We start from the raw sequence: 16,270 nt of genomic DNA on the forward strand, positions 1-16,270 counted from the left end.
ACTTCTATCTCACCACGAATACTAATAATTCCTCCAATTTATCTTAAACATACTTCTGACTAAATCTAGCTTTTCCCCAATAATTCTATGGCTATTTAAATCAGAGGCCTTATAAATTGGGTAGGAGAAAGAAGAAAATTAATATGTGTTGAGTGCATATTTCTCATCATAGACTCAATATATACTACTTTTACAGTATACATATTATTTAATTTAGTGCTAACAGCAAATCTGTGATGTATCAGGTATACCATTTGAAAGCTTCAAAACTGAAGTTTTAGCACATAATTAAGAGTGGTTACAATTTAGATTCTATCTTGTTCTAGAGCTCTGTTCTCTTTCCAGCACATATACCACCTTCCCAAAGGCTCAAAGCTAAAATCCACTGTTTTCTTTCTTAAATGTTTGCTTATTTTTATGTATTTAAAAGGCAGAGAGAGAGAGACATAGAGAGAGACAGAGGAAGAAAATAAGGAAGAGGGGGAGAAGGAGAGGAGGGGAGAGGAGGGGAGAGGAGGGGAGGGGAGGGGAGGGGAGGGGAGGGGAGGGGAGGTCGTTCATCCTTTGGTTCACTCCCCAAATGCCCACAACAGCTAGGACTGGGCCAGGCTGAAGCCAGGAGCCCAGGTTCCCACCCAGGTCTACCATGTGGGTAGCAGGGGCCAACACTGGCTACCTCCCAGGATGCACTATCAGGAAACCTGATCAGAAGCAGAGTGACTAGAACTCAAGGTGGCACTAGGATGTGGGATGTGGGAGTTCAGAGCAACAGGCTAACCTGCTGTGCCACCATGCCCACTCCCACTGCTGACGGAGTGAGCCACAATCCTTTCCTTCCTATTCATTTCCACAGAGAAGAAAAAGTGAGCACAAATTTTTCAAAGAATATTCACTTACAAATAGTGAAGCATGAAGTAAGAATAATAGGGCAGTTAACTACTTGAAGGCTTTCAAAAGTATCACTAACACAATCTCAGGTATTACTATGAATGAACTCTGTATTCTTGGAGTGACTAATGATAATATAATGGAATAATTACAGCCTTGTCCTTTTACTATTACCTATTCCAAATTTTTTTAAAAAATTATTTGAACTACTTAAAGCTTGAAGGAGTCAAGTGTACATAAACTTGTTTAGACCACTTGTCAAGCTCTGTGTCTCCCAACTTCTACTGAGAAGTAATGTAATGGCAATTACAGGCATCTCACATTTTGTCAACAACTTGGGTTCCAGGAGTTCACTAGTTCGCTGTCTGGAATCAGTGCGTAGTTTCCCGCTGACCTAATCTAGTAAAGGATGGTTGTTTCCCAAGCTGGCATGTCCTTGTTCTCTCTTCCCAACTCCTACCCTCAACCCCCAAAATAACAACAGGAAGAAAAATCTGTGTAAACCAAGATGAATACTAACACAAATTCTTCTTGAGTTTTAGAGCATGTTGGGAAAGGACTATAAGAGGGAACAACTGAGTGGGTGAAAGTAGACTTTACACAAAGAAAAGCCTGCTTGGCAAGGGCCCTTAATTAGCACCCAAACCTGTTACAACTTTCTCTTAGCATTTTCTCTGACTCCATCTCTAAACTGGTTGTTTCTCCAATGACACTTGAATGAAGGAAACAGAAAGGGGAAAGAACTAAGTTTCATAATCTTCAGTAGATTTGCAATGTGTAGACACGCTAACATCTCTCTGAAACCTCTTAAAATCAATGGTGAGTCTAAGAAAGGTAGTGCCAGGGCTGTGGAGCAGCAGTTAAACTGCCACCCGTGGGGCTGGCACTGTTGAATAGCTGGTAAAGCCACCATCTACAGTGCTGGCATCCCATATGGGCGCCGGTTTGAGTCCTGGCCCCTCCACTTCCAATCCAGCTTTCTGCTGTGGTCTGGGAAAGCAGTAGAAGATGGCCCAAGTGCTTAGGCTCCTGCACCTTCAGGGGAGACTGGGAAGAAGCTCCTGGCTCCAGGCTTTGGTCAGCACAGCTCCAGCTGTTGCATCCAACTGTGAGTGAACCAGCAGATGGAAGACCTCTCTCTCTCTCTCTCTCTCTCTCCCCCCCCTCACCCTCCCTCTCCCTCTCCTTCTGACTTTCAAATAAATAAATAAATCTTTAATAAATAAACTGCCATCTGTGACACCAGCATCCCATACATATGCTGGTTCAAGTCCTGGCTATGCCACTTCTAATCCAAATCACTGCTAATGTACCTGGGAAAGCAGCAGAGGATGGCCCAAGAGCTTGAGCCCCTGCCACCCATGCAGGACACCCAGATAAAGTTCCTGGCATCTGGCTTTGACCTGGCCCAACCCTGGCCATTGTGGCCATTTGGGGACTTGACCAGCAGATGGAAGATATTTCTCTCCCTCTCTCTGTAACTCTAACATTGAAATAAAATACATAAATCTTTAAAAAAAAAATAAACAGTAGTGCCTAAATGTTACTTCTGTCACCCAAGTTTCAAATTTTAAAATGATATTTTTTTTGACAGGCAGAGTGGACAGTGAGAGAGAGAGAGAGACAGAGAGAAAGGTCTTCTTTTGCCATTGGTTCACCCTCCAATGGCTGCCACGGCCGGCGTGCTGCAGCCGGCGCATCGTGCTGATCCAAAGCCAGGAGCCAGGTGCTTCTCCTGGTCTCCCATGAGGGTGCAGGGCCCAAGCACTTGGGCCATCCTCCACTGCACTCCAGGGCCAGGGCAGAGAGCTGGCCTGGAAGAGGGGCAACCGGGACAGAATCCGGCGCCCCGACTGGGACTAGAACCTGGGGTGCCAGCACCGCAGTCGGAGGATTAGCCTTGTGAGCCGTGGCGCCAGCCTAATAATGATATTTTTCTTACCTCATTTTTCTCTATACCAAATAACTCCATTAATAAAAGTACGTTTATAGAGTATGCTACATTTTTAAACGACTTCATATGTTAAAAATTTTCATTTTCTGCGGGAGATATTTGGCTGAGAGGTTCAGATAACAGTTAGGATACCATCAAAGTACTAGAGTAGAACATTGGGGAAACTGCAAGACATTGGCATAGGCAAAGAGTTCTTGGAAAAGACCCCAGAAGCACAGACAATCAAAGCAAAAATAGACAAATGAATTATATCAAGTTATGAAGCTTCTGCATTGCAAAGGAAACACTCAACAGTTAAGAGGCAACTGACAGAATGGGAAAAAATGCAAATTATGCAACTTTGATAAAGGATTAATATCCAGGATCTATTAAGAGCATAAGAAACTCAATAACAAAATAAACAACACAGTTAAGAAATGGGCAAAGGACATAAACAGCCATTTTTCAAAGGATGAAATACAAATGGCCAACAGACACATGAAAAAATGCTCAGGATCACTAGCCATCAGGGAAATGCAAATAAAAACCACCATGATGTTTTACCTCACTGCAGTTAGAATGCCTATCATCCAAAAATCAAAAAACAACCAATGCTGGTGAGGATGTGGGAAAAAAGATAATCTAATCCACTGGTGGGAATATAAGCTAGTACAATTTTGGAAGAAAATATGGAGATACATCAGAAATATGAATTCAGGACTACCATATGACCCAGCCATCCCACTCCTAGGAATGTACCCAAATGAATTAAAATCAGCATATCAAAGTTATTTACAGCCCCATGTTTATTGTAGCTCAATTCACAAGAGATAAGATATGGAATCAACCCAGGTATCTATAAACTGATGAATGGATAAAGAAAATGTGGTATATACACACGATAGAATACTACTCAGCCATAAAAAAGAATGAAATCGTGTCTTTTACAACAAAATGGATGCAACTGGAAACCATTACGTTTAGTGACATAAGCCAGTCCCAAAAAGATACTTAATGTGGTACTTAATAGAGAACACACAAAAAAAACATATAGGAATGAAATGGACATCATATGATTTGATTGCTGTTTTTCACCCTTGTTTATACTGCTGTGGAACTGTGGTCTTTATACTTTTTACTTGTTGGGTATTATGGTTAGTGGTGAATTAAGCCTGTGATTATAGAGTGGATTGAAATTATGTTTTTGTAAAAATTAAAGAAATAAATGAAGAAAGGAGAGGTGTTAAGGGAAGGTGGAAAGAGAGAAGAAAAGAAATATGATTATCTCCTTAGAATTGTACCTAGGAGATATATGAAATCTGTTCTCTTTATAACAACTTTTAAAATTTTTAAATGTGAAAAAGGAAGGTATCTTGCGCATATTACATAAAGGTCTATACCAAATATATTTTGAAGATTCATAAAAAATCCATAATGGTTACAAATAGCCAAAAATACTTTTATTATTAACAAAAGACATTTTAAAAAAAACAAAAACAAAAAACCTAGAGTGCCTAGCTTTGATACCTGGCTCTGACTCCCTACTGAAGCTTCCCACTAATGCAAACCCCAGAAGGAAGTGGTCCTGGTCACCCATTTGGATTGACTTTCCAGCTTCCTGCTTTGGTCTTGTCCAACTCCAACAATGGCAGACATTTAAGGAGTGAACCAATGGATTGGTGGGGAGTTCTCATGCTCACTTACTCTCTCGCTCTCTTCCTCCCCCCACCAAATAAATAATTGAAAATATCATCTTCATAAAAACTCTTGCCAGTATGGATTTCTTTTTTCTCTCCAATTTTATAAGTGAAAAATCTGAGGATCTGAAATAATAGGAAACAGTAAGTCCTCACAGCTCAAAACCATTTGGTTTCTAGGCCTCCCACATCTCAATACCAGGCTTATTTCTCTCTCTCTCTCTCTTTTTTTTTTTTTTTGTCTCCTTTTCAATTTCACTCAACACTCTAGATCCAAATTCAAAGAGGGAATTTTTTTTATTAGTTTATTCTTGGCATCCTGGAAATCACCTGGCATTAGTAGGTACATAGTAAATTTTGAATAAATGGATGTTAGTCATTGCTTTCTTAATGATTTGAGAGTCCTGGAGCAGGAGAGTCAATCTTATACAATGTCCACTGGTGGGGCCGGCGTTGTGGTGCAGTAGGTTTATCCTCCACCTGTGGTGCCGGCATCCCATGTGGGCACCAGTTCTAGTCCCTGCTGCTCCTCTTCCAGTCCAGCTCTCTGCTTTGGCCTGGGAAAGCAGCAGAAATTCGCTCAAGCACTTGGGCCCTTGCACCCACTTGGGAGACCAGAAAGAAGCACCTGGCTCCTGGCTTTGGATCGGGGTAGCTCCAGCTGTTGCGGCCATTTGAGGAGTGAACCAGCAGAAGGAAGACCTGTCTCTGTGTGTCTCCCTCTCACTGTCTGTAACTCTGCCTCTCAAATAAATAAATAAAATCTTTTTTTTAAAATCCACTGGTTAAAAAATATCTTTTCCACTTGTCTTCACATTTATAAGCAACAGCATAGATTGTGGTTAAAAGTACAAGCTAACATTCCATAAGGGACGTTAGCTTATACCCTGAGTTGTTGATGACTTCAACCTGTATTCTTCATTGTTAACTCTAGCAGTCAGGGGACCGATGGAAATGGAAGAACGTATCACAAAAGAAATATAGACTTATTATTACACTTCCCTGTGCTTCTTACTATCTGTGAAACCCAAGAAAGTTCTCAGACTTGCTAAGAAGTATGCAACTGCACACCAAAAACAAAACAGCCCGAAGTGTCAGAATGTAAAATCCTCAGTCTGTCTCAACAGATACCGTGAACAATAATCCTCTGGAATAATCAGTTTGAGTCAAACATTTAGCTAGCTCCTAAATTATCTAACAATTGATTACTTGCATTATCTTTAATCATTCCTAAAAAAATGAAATCATAGGGAACATAACATAATCATCACTGCCTGAGGTGCTAATAAGATGACTAGATGTTTCCATAACTGTTTTCCAGCACTGATTATAAAGGCCAAAACCAAGGTTGACTATCATCCTACTGACTATTTTTGGGTAGAAGGAGTCCTTCCAGAACTCTAGGATGAAAAAGAGGAGGAAAGGAAAGAAAGGGAAGGGGAGAGGGGAACAAAACCAAAGAGAAGGGGGCAAAACGTTTCCAACAGCTATGTTTTACCACCTTCCTAAGAATTGATCCTAACTTTGACATAAAGCTTTCTAAGAGGTAACTAATGCTAATCAGGCAGCTATATGTTCCACGTGCCTGGTATCCAAGTAAATTGTCACCAAAACTCTATAAAGCAACCACTACTACCTTGAAGAAACTGGAACATAATTCTTATTCGTGAACATATAGATATCAATATTCCACTAATTCCATTGGCTAGGACTTGAATGATCTTCGGAATCCAGGGCCCCTAAACTTCACCTCTGTACTGCATAGCCTTCCAAAGAACCACACGTGTGTATTGAACCATGGACAAGCTGACATCAAAAATTCTATTTCCTTGCTTGTGACTACGTTACTGCCTTGCTCATCTGGGCCCAATTAACTTATTTGGAGCCAGTGGAAGTGAGAATGCTAATGAAAAAGCAGTGAGCACACAGCAGGTAGGACAGGGGCTCTAACAGAGGCACGTGAAGTGGGCCACAAGTGAATCCCGAAATAGCAAGGAGCTTGTTTCCACTAAGATACATTAAAGGAAGAGCTATTCCATGTCTCCACCCTCCATCCCACCCCTTACTTCATATGCACACCCCATGTACATATCAGATCTTGATCTTGATTGTTCCTCTCCAGAATCAAAGACAGCTATGGATGGTCTCTATGGAAAGATCCAGAAAGTCATTTCACGCAATAACATGGAACATGAGCACCCTTCAGCCACCCCCTCCGGCTCCCAAATCATCTCACAGCCTTAGGAAAAGAGAAAGATTTACCTGCTGCTACTGAGGCTGAAGCCTGAAAGTCATGCATAACGTTTGAAGGACTGTAATGGTTTTAACCACAGGCATAGATAGCATCTTTTTGACAGGCAGGAAAGAGACAAGAGCTGAACCACTCCGCAAATATTAACCAGGCTATTTTGGAGCAATGGCTATTGCCTTTGAAATCTTTCATCATGGGTCTATACTTAGAATTCAGATGAGCCCAGGGGGAGGGGACCGGGCGCGTTAATCCCCAGTTGTTTTGAAGTTGTCCTGTAAGCAGGTTAGCATCTAAACCGTCCCAAATGGAAACAAAGTCCAATACTTTAAGTTGTGTGATTCTCTCTGTGCACTTCCTTCCAGCCTCCTCCATATAGAGGCCACATCATTCTGGAAGGTGACACCTCTCAGTTTTCTTTCAAACTACGTGTTCTAGAGAGCACCAGCAGTCATCACATTGGGAGACCGCTGCTCCATGACAGCTAAGAGTTGGATTGAGTTTCAGGAGCTGCTATATATAAAGCCGGGTCGACTTATGTCACCGCACTAATTAAATGCCATCTGGGTGGTTCCTCCGGGTTTTTGAGTCCATCACCCAGTTCAGACCAAGTCAGAAGCCAAGGAGGAGAACATGATGATGGACCTTTTTGAAACTGGCTCCTATTTCTTCTACTTGGATGGGGAAAACGTTACTCTGCAGCCTCTAGAAGTGGCAGAGGGCTCTCCTTTGTATCCAGGGAGTGATGGGACCCTGTCCCCCTGCCAGGACCAAATACCCCCGGAAGCCGGGAGCGACAGCAGCGGGGAGGAACACGTACTGGCGCCCCCCGGCCTGCAGCCTCCCCACTGCCCCGGCCAATGTCTGATCTGGGCTTGTAAGACCTGCAAGAGAAAATCTGCCCCCACCGACCGGCGGAAAGCTGCCACCCTGCGGGAGAGGAGGCGGCTCAAGAAAATCAACGAGGCCTTCGAGGCCCTAAAGCGGAGGACTGTGGCCAACCCCAACCAGAGGCTGCCCAAGGTGGAGATTCTACGGAGCGCCATCAGCTACATTGAGCGGCTGCAGGACCTGCTGCACAGACTGGACCAGCAGGAGAAGATGCAGGAGCTAGGGGTGGACCCCTTCAGCTACAGACCCAAGCAAGAAATTGTAAGCCCCGACGCTGATGCCTCCCAGGGAAATGCAAAGGCTGATTAAGTTCCTCCCTCGGGGACTTCACCTCCAGCTGCTCTTTTCCCTTCCCCCTTACACGCCCTCCCCTCCCGCTCCCTCGTTAGTGAACCCCCAGTGACCCAGAAGACAGGGTCCCTGCAATAGGCAGGAAATGCGCACCCGGCCCGAGGAAGCAGGGGAGACACCCCCATACAGCCCCCTCCCCTCCACTCCCCGGAATTTGTTTCTTTCCTAATCTGCCGCTGCCTTGATTTTTCCCCTCCAGCTTGAGGGCGCGGATTTCCTGCGCACCTGCAGCTCCCAGTGGCCAAGTGTTTCGGATCATTCCAGGGGGCTCGTGATAACGGCTAAAGAAGGTAAAGTAAAGCAAAGGTCACCGGGCTGTGACTGAGACCATCCCGCGGGCAGGGGGCTGGGGTCATCGTCCCGGGCAGAAAAGGACTCCCAGAGAGAGCTAGGACGCGCCCCAGGGACAAGGGCGCCCTTTGCGCTCAGGGTCCCCGCCCCGCTGCCCCGCCGAGGCGGCCTCGCGCGCGGGGCGCAGCAAAGCCGCCTGGTTCTCCCCCTCCTGGGTGCTATGTTTGCGTGTGTTTGTTCTTGCCTACAGGAGGAACAAGCGTGGACTCATCTGCCTCGAGTAGCCTCCGATGCCTCTCTTCTATCGTGGACAGCATTTCCTCCGAGGAGCGCAAACTCCCCTGTGCGGAGGAGGTGGTGGAGAAGTAACGCCCGGCCGGCGCTTGGGACCCTCTCCACGCGGCAGGAAGATCCCTCCCACCTGCCTTCCCCTAATCCTTTAGGTTAGGGCGCATTGCATTCATGTTTAGGAACCCAGGGAAGGAGCCATCTTCACAAAGAAAGTGTTGTGCACGCTCATATACAAAAGCCTTTCCGCTGTGGGCTTTTAATTTTTTTGGAACCGCGACCGGCTTAGGTCTAGCGCCCTTTGTTCTCGTGTTTGATTTTGTAATATATTAACTTTTATTACGGTGATCCTTTCGTGCCAGATTGAAAAGAAGTTCATTCCTGTCTAAAGCAAAGTGGGAAAGTTGTGTTTCATCTTAGTGGTATTTACTGTATTTTTGTAAATAGTCTTAGTACTTTCATTTTTTATGTAAATCTAAGTATATTTTAACTGTGGAATGATGTATATAAAATGTGTGAGGATCCTGGTGTTGTCATATTAAAACTGAGTTTCTACATGAACCAAGTTGGTCCTAATTTGATAAAGTTATGTTTGAGGTCACGTGTGCAAAAATAAAAGGGATGTATTTTCATTTAGACTTTATCCAAGCCCATTTATTTGGGTGTTTTCTTAAGGCTAATAGGGAGAACAATGGGTTGTTTTCTTTTGTCTGAATTAAACTTGACACTTTTTGCAAAGTTCCTTTAGATCAGTCTATTGGAAGTGAAAAAGCCACAGGAGTCTTTTTGGTTTTTTTCTTTCTGTTTTCACTGCCTGGAAAGCCGAGTGAATTGTACAAAGTTCACTGGGTTTTCAATCTGGTAAAAATCCTGCTGCAAGAAACTGACCACAGGAGAAACTTCCCCTCCCTAAGAGATCCTCAGCTGATGTTGCCCCAATTACTTGGTCTTTGATGTCCCAGACCGCTCCCTTCCTGAAGTGTTGATGTGGCCAGCCCCAGCCTCCTCCCCCGTTTTCTTGAACTAGACTGGTCCTTAGCAGGGAGGAGTAACCTCAAGGCCTCCTTTGATTGGGATTTATTTTCCCAACAGGAAGATAAAAGAAGGGGGCGAGCTGTCTCTTGAGGGAGGGGTGTGGCTTCTTTGAAGGGCAGGTTCCTTCAAGAGAGATAAGGGTTAAATACTGAGGGCAAAAGACAACAACAACACACATGAAACCTCTTAGCTGGGCCGAACAGCAAAGCCCCAGAGAGGCTCAAGCCCCAGGAGTTCCTGGCCATGAGGATTTTACAACGTGTGCCAGGTTTGTTTATCCTGTAACCTCAGGAAGAAAAGACCACCAAGAAACAGCATAGGAAGTGCAGCCCAGAGGAGCAACCCACTTACAGTCCCTCTTACATTTTGTAAAGCTCCCCCCCACCCCTTCCCCCCTGCCTTTAACTCACCTCTGCCCCCTCTCCCTCAGCGCTCAACTTCAGTTTATATATGTGAAAAGCCTATCGAATTCAGCACCCCCAGCCTAACTTTGCTAACCCCAAACCCAAGGGCTGGGCCCTCTACGGTGCTCCACGGCAGCACCCCCCTGCAGGTGTGGAGCGGTATCTTGCCCAGTGTCTGTCTCTTCCTGTGGGCCATCCTTGGGATACTCCTGTGAGTGTTTCTTGTGCGAAATTCTGGAGACACAACGCGTTTTAGATTTCACTGTTTTCAGATTTTGAAATTTTGGCATAGATTTTACTGGCTGAGCATCCTCAACCTGAAAATATAAAATGCGAAAAAAGTGCTCAACAAACCTAGGATGTTTGAATTAGGAACGGTCTGTCCTGTAGTTACAAAACAGGTGGGAGGCTTAGTGGATGCAAACTGCTGAGCCCCTGCGGCTGACTCCCTAGAGTAAATGTGTGGTGTTCTGGGCTCCTCGGTACTCCCTGTATCCTCATTTATAAAATAATGAGGACCACAGTCATAGTGCCTAGTTCCTGCAGACTCACTTAGGTAATGTATGTAAAGTGCTTGATCAAACTGGGGCACAAAGTAAACACTAGCAGTCTTCACGCGCTGTTTGTCATTAGTAAAATCCAAATGCAACCCCAAGAAACTTTCCTTCCACCCAAAGGCATAGTTCCTAAGGCCTTAGTTAGCGCTCTCACTGGGGACAGTATTCCTAACAGTGACATCAGCAAGGTGAGTCCTGGCGTTTTACACAGGAACTCCTACTCCTCCAATAGCCAGCGAGAGAGGTACTAAAAAGAAGCTCCTTCGGAACCGAGGTCCCTCCACCGGGTTAGCATGGAGCCGGCAGGCAGCCATGCAACTGTCAGTGGCTTCAAGCCTGTGCAATCAGCCACCAGACACGCTGAAAGTGAAGCCTTGAGAAGTTACTAAAGAACATTGGATGGTCCATAGAATGATATGATTCTTTTCGAAAATTATTTTCAGAAATCTCTTTCTCAAGAGTAGCTAGCTGTGAACTCCAAATTAGAGCAGTAATTTAATTAAGAATAAGTGAGAAAGCATTTGCCAAAATCCAAGCAAAACATGTGTGGCTAGGTCTGGGTATTGTGCACACCCATAAACCACCTTTACTATATATATCTGTGATTCTTCTGTCTCTGAGAACCAAAAGAGATTTTCCCTAAGATGCATGTGTACACATCTATATTTTTAAATACCAAATTCATTATGCATCTGAAACAAAAAAGTATTGCATCTGACCAGGTTAAATCATTTGCTCCGTGACTGCACATTCATTCATAACAAGATTTGTGTTATAAACAGCACAACCGCAGAATGCTTTTATCAATCCATGGACTTGTTGATAGATTTTATTTGGTCTTTGCAAACACAATCCTCTCTACCTCTCTTTGCTGGGTAACTTGAGAAATTGTTTGGAGTACGTTTGCCCACAGAAGTCTCTTCATTAAATAGAGCAAATATTTCCCAAAGACTTCATGTGACCTCAACTGCTGTAGCTGACATGTTAGACTTTCCAATGAAATCCTTGGTGTGTTTGCAATTAAACTGTTTTTGTTTGATATTAATGATGATAATCTTGGCCAAGGCCAAAGCCAAAACAAACAGGACTATGGAAGCAGAAAATCAAGACATAATAACTTGGTTAAGATAAGCAATTTGGGATTGAAGCCAAGCCTCTTTATCGAGGCAGGTATAAAGTTATCAAGCACAAAATAATGAGTGATTTTCTCTGCTTATGTTACCATAGAAATAGTTTGTGGGATTTCAAAGGTCAGTTTTCTTAAGCTAACTTTAATCATCACACCTGGGCCACTGAATTCTAAGTGCCATCAGTGTGAAAATCCCCTTATGTCAAATAGTCTCTCTTCTCCCTCTTTGCTCAGCCTCTTTCCTGTGTTTTGGTGTTGGGGGTGTGCTGAAATTCAGTGTTCTTAACTATTCTGGGAAACTGACAGAGAAAACTTAGCATGCTGAAAGTGACTTCTGTCCTTATTAAGACACATTTTACTTAGAAAGAGTTACTCGTTTGTCCTTTTCCTCTACTAATATTTTATCCAATTTCTTCATTGTAAACCCCCCTCCTAGAACACCGTACTTGGTATTTAAAAGCTCTTTTGCTTTAGACTTAGAATGTCTCGTTGTTTAATCCACTGCACTGGTTAAACAGCACAAAGAGGGACGCTGCCCACAAGTCCCTCCAGTCCTCCCTCAAACTGATTAAACTTAGATGATCCTCTGCCCTTGAGGTTTCACGCTGGAAAAGCAAGCAGTTTCTTGCAAGCCTCGTTCAGAGGCAGACTGTGAGATGCAATGGCTATGCCATGTGCTGGAACAAAGATAATGCTGCAAGAACTGGCTACTTTTTCTACTCTCAAGGCTGCTAAATGCTCTTCCTTGGGTCTTTGATCTCTCCTGGGAGCCTTGGAATTCAAGCAGAAGCCAATGTCTTCCTCAGCTGTCTTCTCCACAAGTCTTCCCGCAGCTCTGGCAGGTACTAATGTGTTTACTTAGGTGTGCCTGCTTCCCAGAGCTACCAGCAGTTTGAAATTGTTTAGCACACTGTGAAGTCATCTATAACAAGCAGTAGTCTCAAGAGCAATTATTCCCTTTCTCCAGGAGTTCCTAAGTGTCTGCAGGTAGAGACAGAAGCGAATTGAAATGGATTTGTCATTCTATGTCTATGTGCTTTCTCCCTTCAAAAAGAAAATAGAGAGGTGTGGGGAATTTTCCAGAAAACAGAATTCCAAGGGTGGGCAAAATTTACTAGGCAAGGAAGCTCTGAGCATAGCTTGCTGGTGTGGTCTGTCCATCAACACGAGCTGGCTGCTATAATGCTTTAACTAAAATAGATTCAACAAAGAGAAAAAAGTTCAGTAGAAGCCGTTGCAACTGAAACTCATTTATAAGTCTACGTTAGGAGAAAAATGAAACTTGCATTTATTTTTGCTCAGAACATAACATTTAAGCAAATGAAATAAACTACCCGTTTCACACAACATCTGTGGGTATTCACTTATCACACTGGATGTGGTTGAGTCTTTTGTTATGTGGATTTTTTTTCCCTTTTGCCTACCCACTGGGAGGCTTTCCGAAGAGACAGTCAGTGCAGGATTTAAAACTCCTGATCGATCGTTCACATTTTAAATAAATGTGCACGATGCCAGAAATGCACTGTGCTGCCGAAATAGTGGGAAACAGATGACATGTTCATTCTTTGTGCCAGGAGTAGAAGTCAATCTACTAATTTTGAGTACAAGACCTCTGCTGATAGCTAGTTTATTTTTTTAAACACAATTTAACTCTTCCCATACCTCTCGGTTTAATTCCCACCCGCCTCTACCAGTATTTTTCTCTACATCGTTCACTCAGTTGCCCATTTTTCTCTCTCCAGGTGTCCCCTAGGAAAGGCAGTGGCTCCTGCTCATTGGGGGCCCCCAGTCACCTCTGAGCGCTGGTTTTCCCTACTTCTTGGCACACTGCCTCCGTGGGTTTTTTTTTCCCCCTTCTTTTTCTTCTCGCGTCCCTGACAGCGCTTTAAAAGTTTTGTCTCGTTTTTTTTCACTTCGGTGCCCTGAGATCCGATTTTCAGCACTTGAGTCCCAAGGGCCCTCAACCCAGGACCCCTCTCGCAAGTCTCATTAAGCGGCGGGGCGCTGCTGTTGTCTCGGCTGCTTTAGTTCCACTGGCCCGCGGCACTCCGGTAACTCTGTTTTGAGATCACCTTACCAAAGGACGTCCCAACGTCCGAGCTCTACCGTCGCCGACGGAGGCTCCTGATTGACAGCGTCTTCGCAGGCACCGAGCCGATACCGCGCAGCCAGCGGCTCTGCTCCGGGGCGCCACGGGAGCGCGCTGAGCCCGAACTGATGGAAGAAGATGAAGACGACAAAAAGAATTCCCTCCAGGAGCGGGACTCTCGAGCCGGGTTGCCTCCTTTCCTCCTGCTGTGACCTGGGACAAATTGTCCAGTTCCTCCAGCTTCGCTCTGCCTTCTTTTCAAAATGGGTCCACATACTAGCTCCCCGCCCGGGCCGCTGCGGGAACTTAGTTCATAGTTGAGAAGGCTTGAGAGCTGTGTTTGGCAAATGGAGAACTCTCCATTGTTAGCTACAAACATTCCATTCCCTCGGAGGGGACCTGGGACGAAACACACAAAGTAAAAGGAGCTGAAAGGCAGGCAGAAAAGTATCCCCGCTTCTCCTGTCAAATTTTCCTTGTGTGCAAATCCTGAGCCTGTTTTAGCAGCGCCGAATGTGCTAGTACACGTGTGCACTGTACAGTCAGAAAACAGTGGCCCTGTAGTGGCTGACCAGAACCAGCGGCCTTGGCTGAGGATTCCTGGGTAAGAATATCTGTCCAGTTTTGCATTTCAGAGAGAGCGAGCAGTGTGCTCTGCCCTTCTGATGTTTCCACCAGCCTGGAGTGGAGGAAACTGGCTCCATGAGGAACTGGACCCTTGTGCAGCCAGAGGCACTTAGTCATTTCAAACGAAGCGAGTTTGTAAGCATGCCTAGGTAGGGAACAGATTTCCCACTGATGCAACAGGGAGCCTGACTGTCCCCAGGGATCTTTGTCTTAGGGATGATGGGACAGAAGAGAGCTGGCAATGGACACTCACGCTGTCACTCTTCCACCTCTGGGTTTTGGAGCTTGTACTTCCAACACAAAGTCTCACATGAAAACAAAAGGGCTCCTCCAGGCCCCTGCAGATAACAGATTGGCTAACCAGGAATGCTTTAGGAAAACTATTTTTGCAAAAATTAAATACAAGGGAAAGTTCCCTCCCGTCCGGGAACGTTGGAGCCACAGCTAGATGGCCCTGGGTCCAGTGGAGAGCCTTCCCTCTTTGATTTTAATGGGGGACAAGTCCTGGTGCCAAAACCCCAGATGACTCCTATTTGTGTAGATCCGAAGTAATGGTTTTTCCTGAATAAATAGGATCAGCACCTCCCCACCTCCCAGAGATCTGAAAGTGGGCTACTGGCAGCCAGGACTGGTGAACACTAGTTAATGGAATCATTTTCATTTAAATGGAAGCCCTGCACTCTGGCCTTCTCCCCACCAAAGTTTCAAAGACCCTGCTGCGATTGCTTTTCCTGAGGCTTTTGTCACCTAAGTGTGTGAAGTTAGTGACTGGGCTTTGAGGAGTTGGAAATTTTACACGAGCCCAGGACTGCGGGGGCCGGCAGCTGGGACGCATCTGTAACGGTGTTAGTTTGCCTGAAAGCAGAAAATTAGCGACGCCAGAGCCCAGCTTGGCTGTTTAGTCTGTGGAAATGACAGGGCGGAGAGGAAAGAGAAGGAGAAAGGAGACCCGCCCTGGGCTTCCTCCACTGCACAGCTTACAGGCACTGGCCTGTGGGGCTTGGGCCTGCTCAAGGTCCAGCAAAGGCCCTGCACAAAGGAGGAAGCGCTCAGCTAACACTTGCAGGGGTGGGAAAGGAAGGAAGCCAGGAAGGGAGGAACATCCCCCAGCATCTGGCCCCCCTGTGCCACCTCCTTGGAGATTTGGCAGAGGTGCAGGAAGAACCAAGACCAAACCTGTCTTGGGGCAGGTCCAAGCCCACCTGCCTCCAATAATGTGAAGCTGACCCTCAGATCCGAACAGGGAACATCCCGAGCTCTACAAAGTCGACTTAAAATAACCAACCCCAGGTTTACTCCAGGACTGGAATCCCCCCTTCAAGTTTTAGCAACCGATATGCAGTGCGCTCACCTAGAAAAAAAATCCTGAGAAAATTAAGGTTCTTGAAAAAAGATACAAACCCTTAGAAATCAGATGATTTCTCATGTCCAGGATCAGGAGGGCAAGCCGGTGGCTTTTGGTGGCAACTGAAAGTGGAGAGTTTCTATTCATTATTAATTATATCATTAATTTTTTTACTGTGTGAGCAAAAGCAAATAAAAAAAAACTGGACTTGCTCTCTTCTTTTTGTTATGCTTTAAGTGACCCCTGGACTTAGGTTATCGAGAGAGTGCGGGAGAGCAGGCTGAGGAGCGGTCCCCGTGCCCAGCAGAAATGTAGGAAAACCATTAGCGTCAAAATGGGCAGTAAACAGCAAATTGTCTCTAGGGGACAGGCGGAGGTTTGCTAGACAACCCCCGCGAGGGTTGCGGTGGGATATGCTAATGGTGCCCGGCCACGGGGGCCGGCCTCCCTCCCCCCAAGCCCCAGGATTATATAAGGAGTCCCAACCTCAGCCCTCC

At 45.2% G+C, this 16,270-nt stretch overlaps 1 protein-coding gene and 1 long non-coding RNA gene across 15 annotated transcripts in view; one reads left to right on the top strand and one right to left on the bottom strand.

The window, feature by feature from the left end:
* Nucleotides 1–7,114, bottom strand: part of LOC149123551 (uncharacterized) — a 203,075-nt gene extending 195,961 nt beyond the window's left edge. For 7 of the 14 annotated variants that reach the window (XR_016216209.1, XR_016216208.1, XR_016216206.1 and 4 more), the window contains exon 1: nt 6,781–6,993. This is a non-coding gene — a long non-coding RNA (uncharacterized LOC149123551). Of the gene's footprint in view, nt 1–6,584; nt 6,666–6,780 lie in introns of all 14 variants that reach the window. The other 7 variants (XR_016216200.1, XR_016216197.1, XR_016216210.1 and 4 more) reach the window with 6 other exon arrangements.
* On the top strand, nt 7,001–9,148 carry MYF6 (myogenic factor 6). The gene is made up of 3 exons (XM_002711364.6): nt 7,001–7,918; nt 8,208–8,298; nt 8,550–9,148. The coding sequence occupies exons 1-3, from the start codon at nt 7,400–7,402 to the stop codon at nt 8,666–8,668; spliced, it is 729 nt and encodes a 242-aa protein (XP_002711410.3). The 5' UTR covers nt 7,001–7,399; the 3' UTR covers nt 8,669–9,148.
* Nucleotides 9,149–16,270: the final 7,122 nt, after the last annotated feature.

This window comes from Oryctolagus cuniculus, chromosome 11 (genome assembly GCF_051225735.1).
Source record: "Oryctolagus cuniculus isolate XC-2025 breed Fujian yellow rabbit chromosome 11, ASM5122573v1, whole genome shotgun sequence".
Classification (NCBI taxonomy): domain Eukaryota; kingdom Metazoa; phylum Chordata; class Mammalia; order Lagomorpha; family Leporidae; genus Oryctolagus; species Oryctolagus cuniculus.

What these genes read in the sequence shown, in the direction of transcription:
- MYF6 (XM_002711364.6), top strand. Translation starts at nt 7,400, where the DNA reads ATGATGATGGACCTTTTTGAAACTGGCTCCTATTTCTTCTACTTGGAT. An exon ending in ACAGACCCAAGCAAGAAATT is followed by an intron (nt 7,919 to 8,207) that starts GTAAGCCCCGAC and finishes TTTCCCCTCCAG; the next exon opens with CTTGAGGGCGCGGATTTCCT. An exon ending in CGTGATAACGGCTAAAGAAG is followed by an intron (nt 8,299 to 8,549) that starts GTAAAGTAAAGC and finishes TCTTGCCTACAG; the next exon opens with GAGGAACAAGCGTGGACTCA.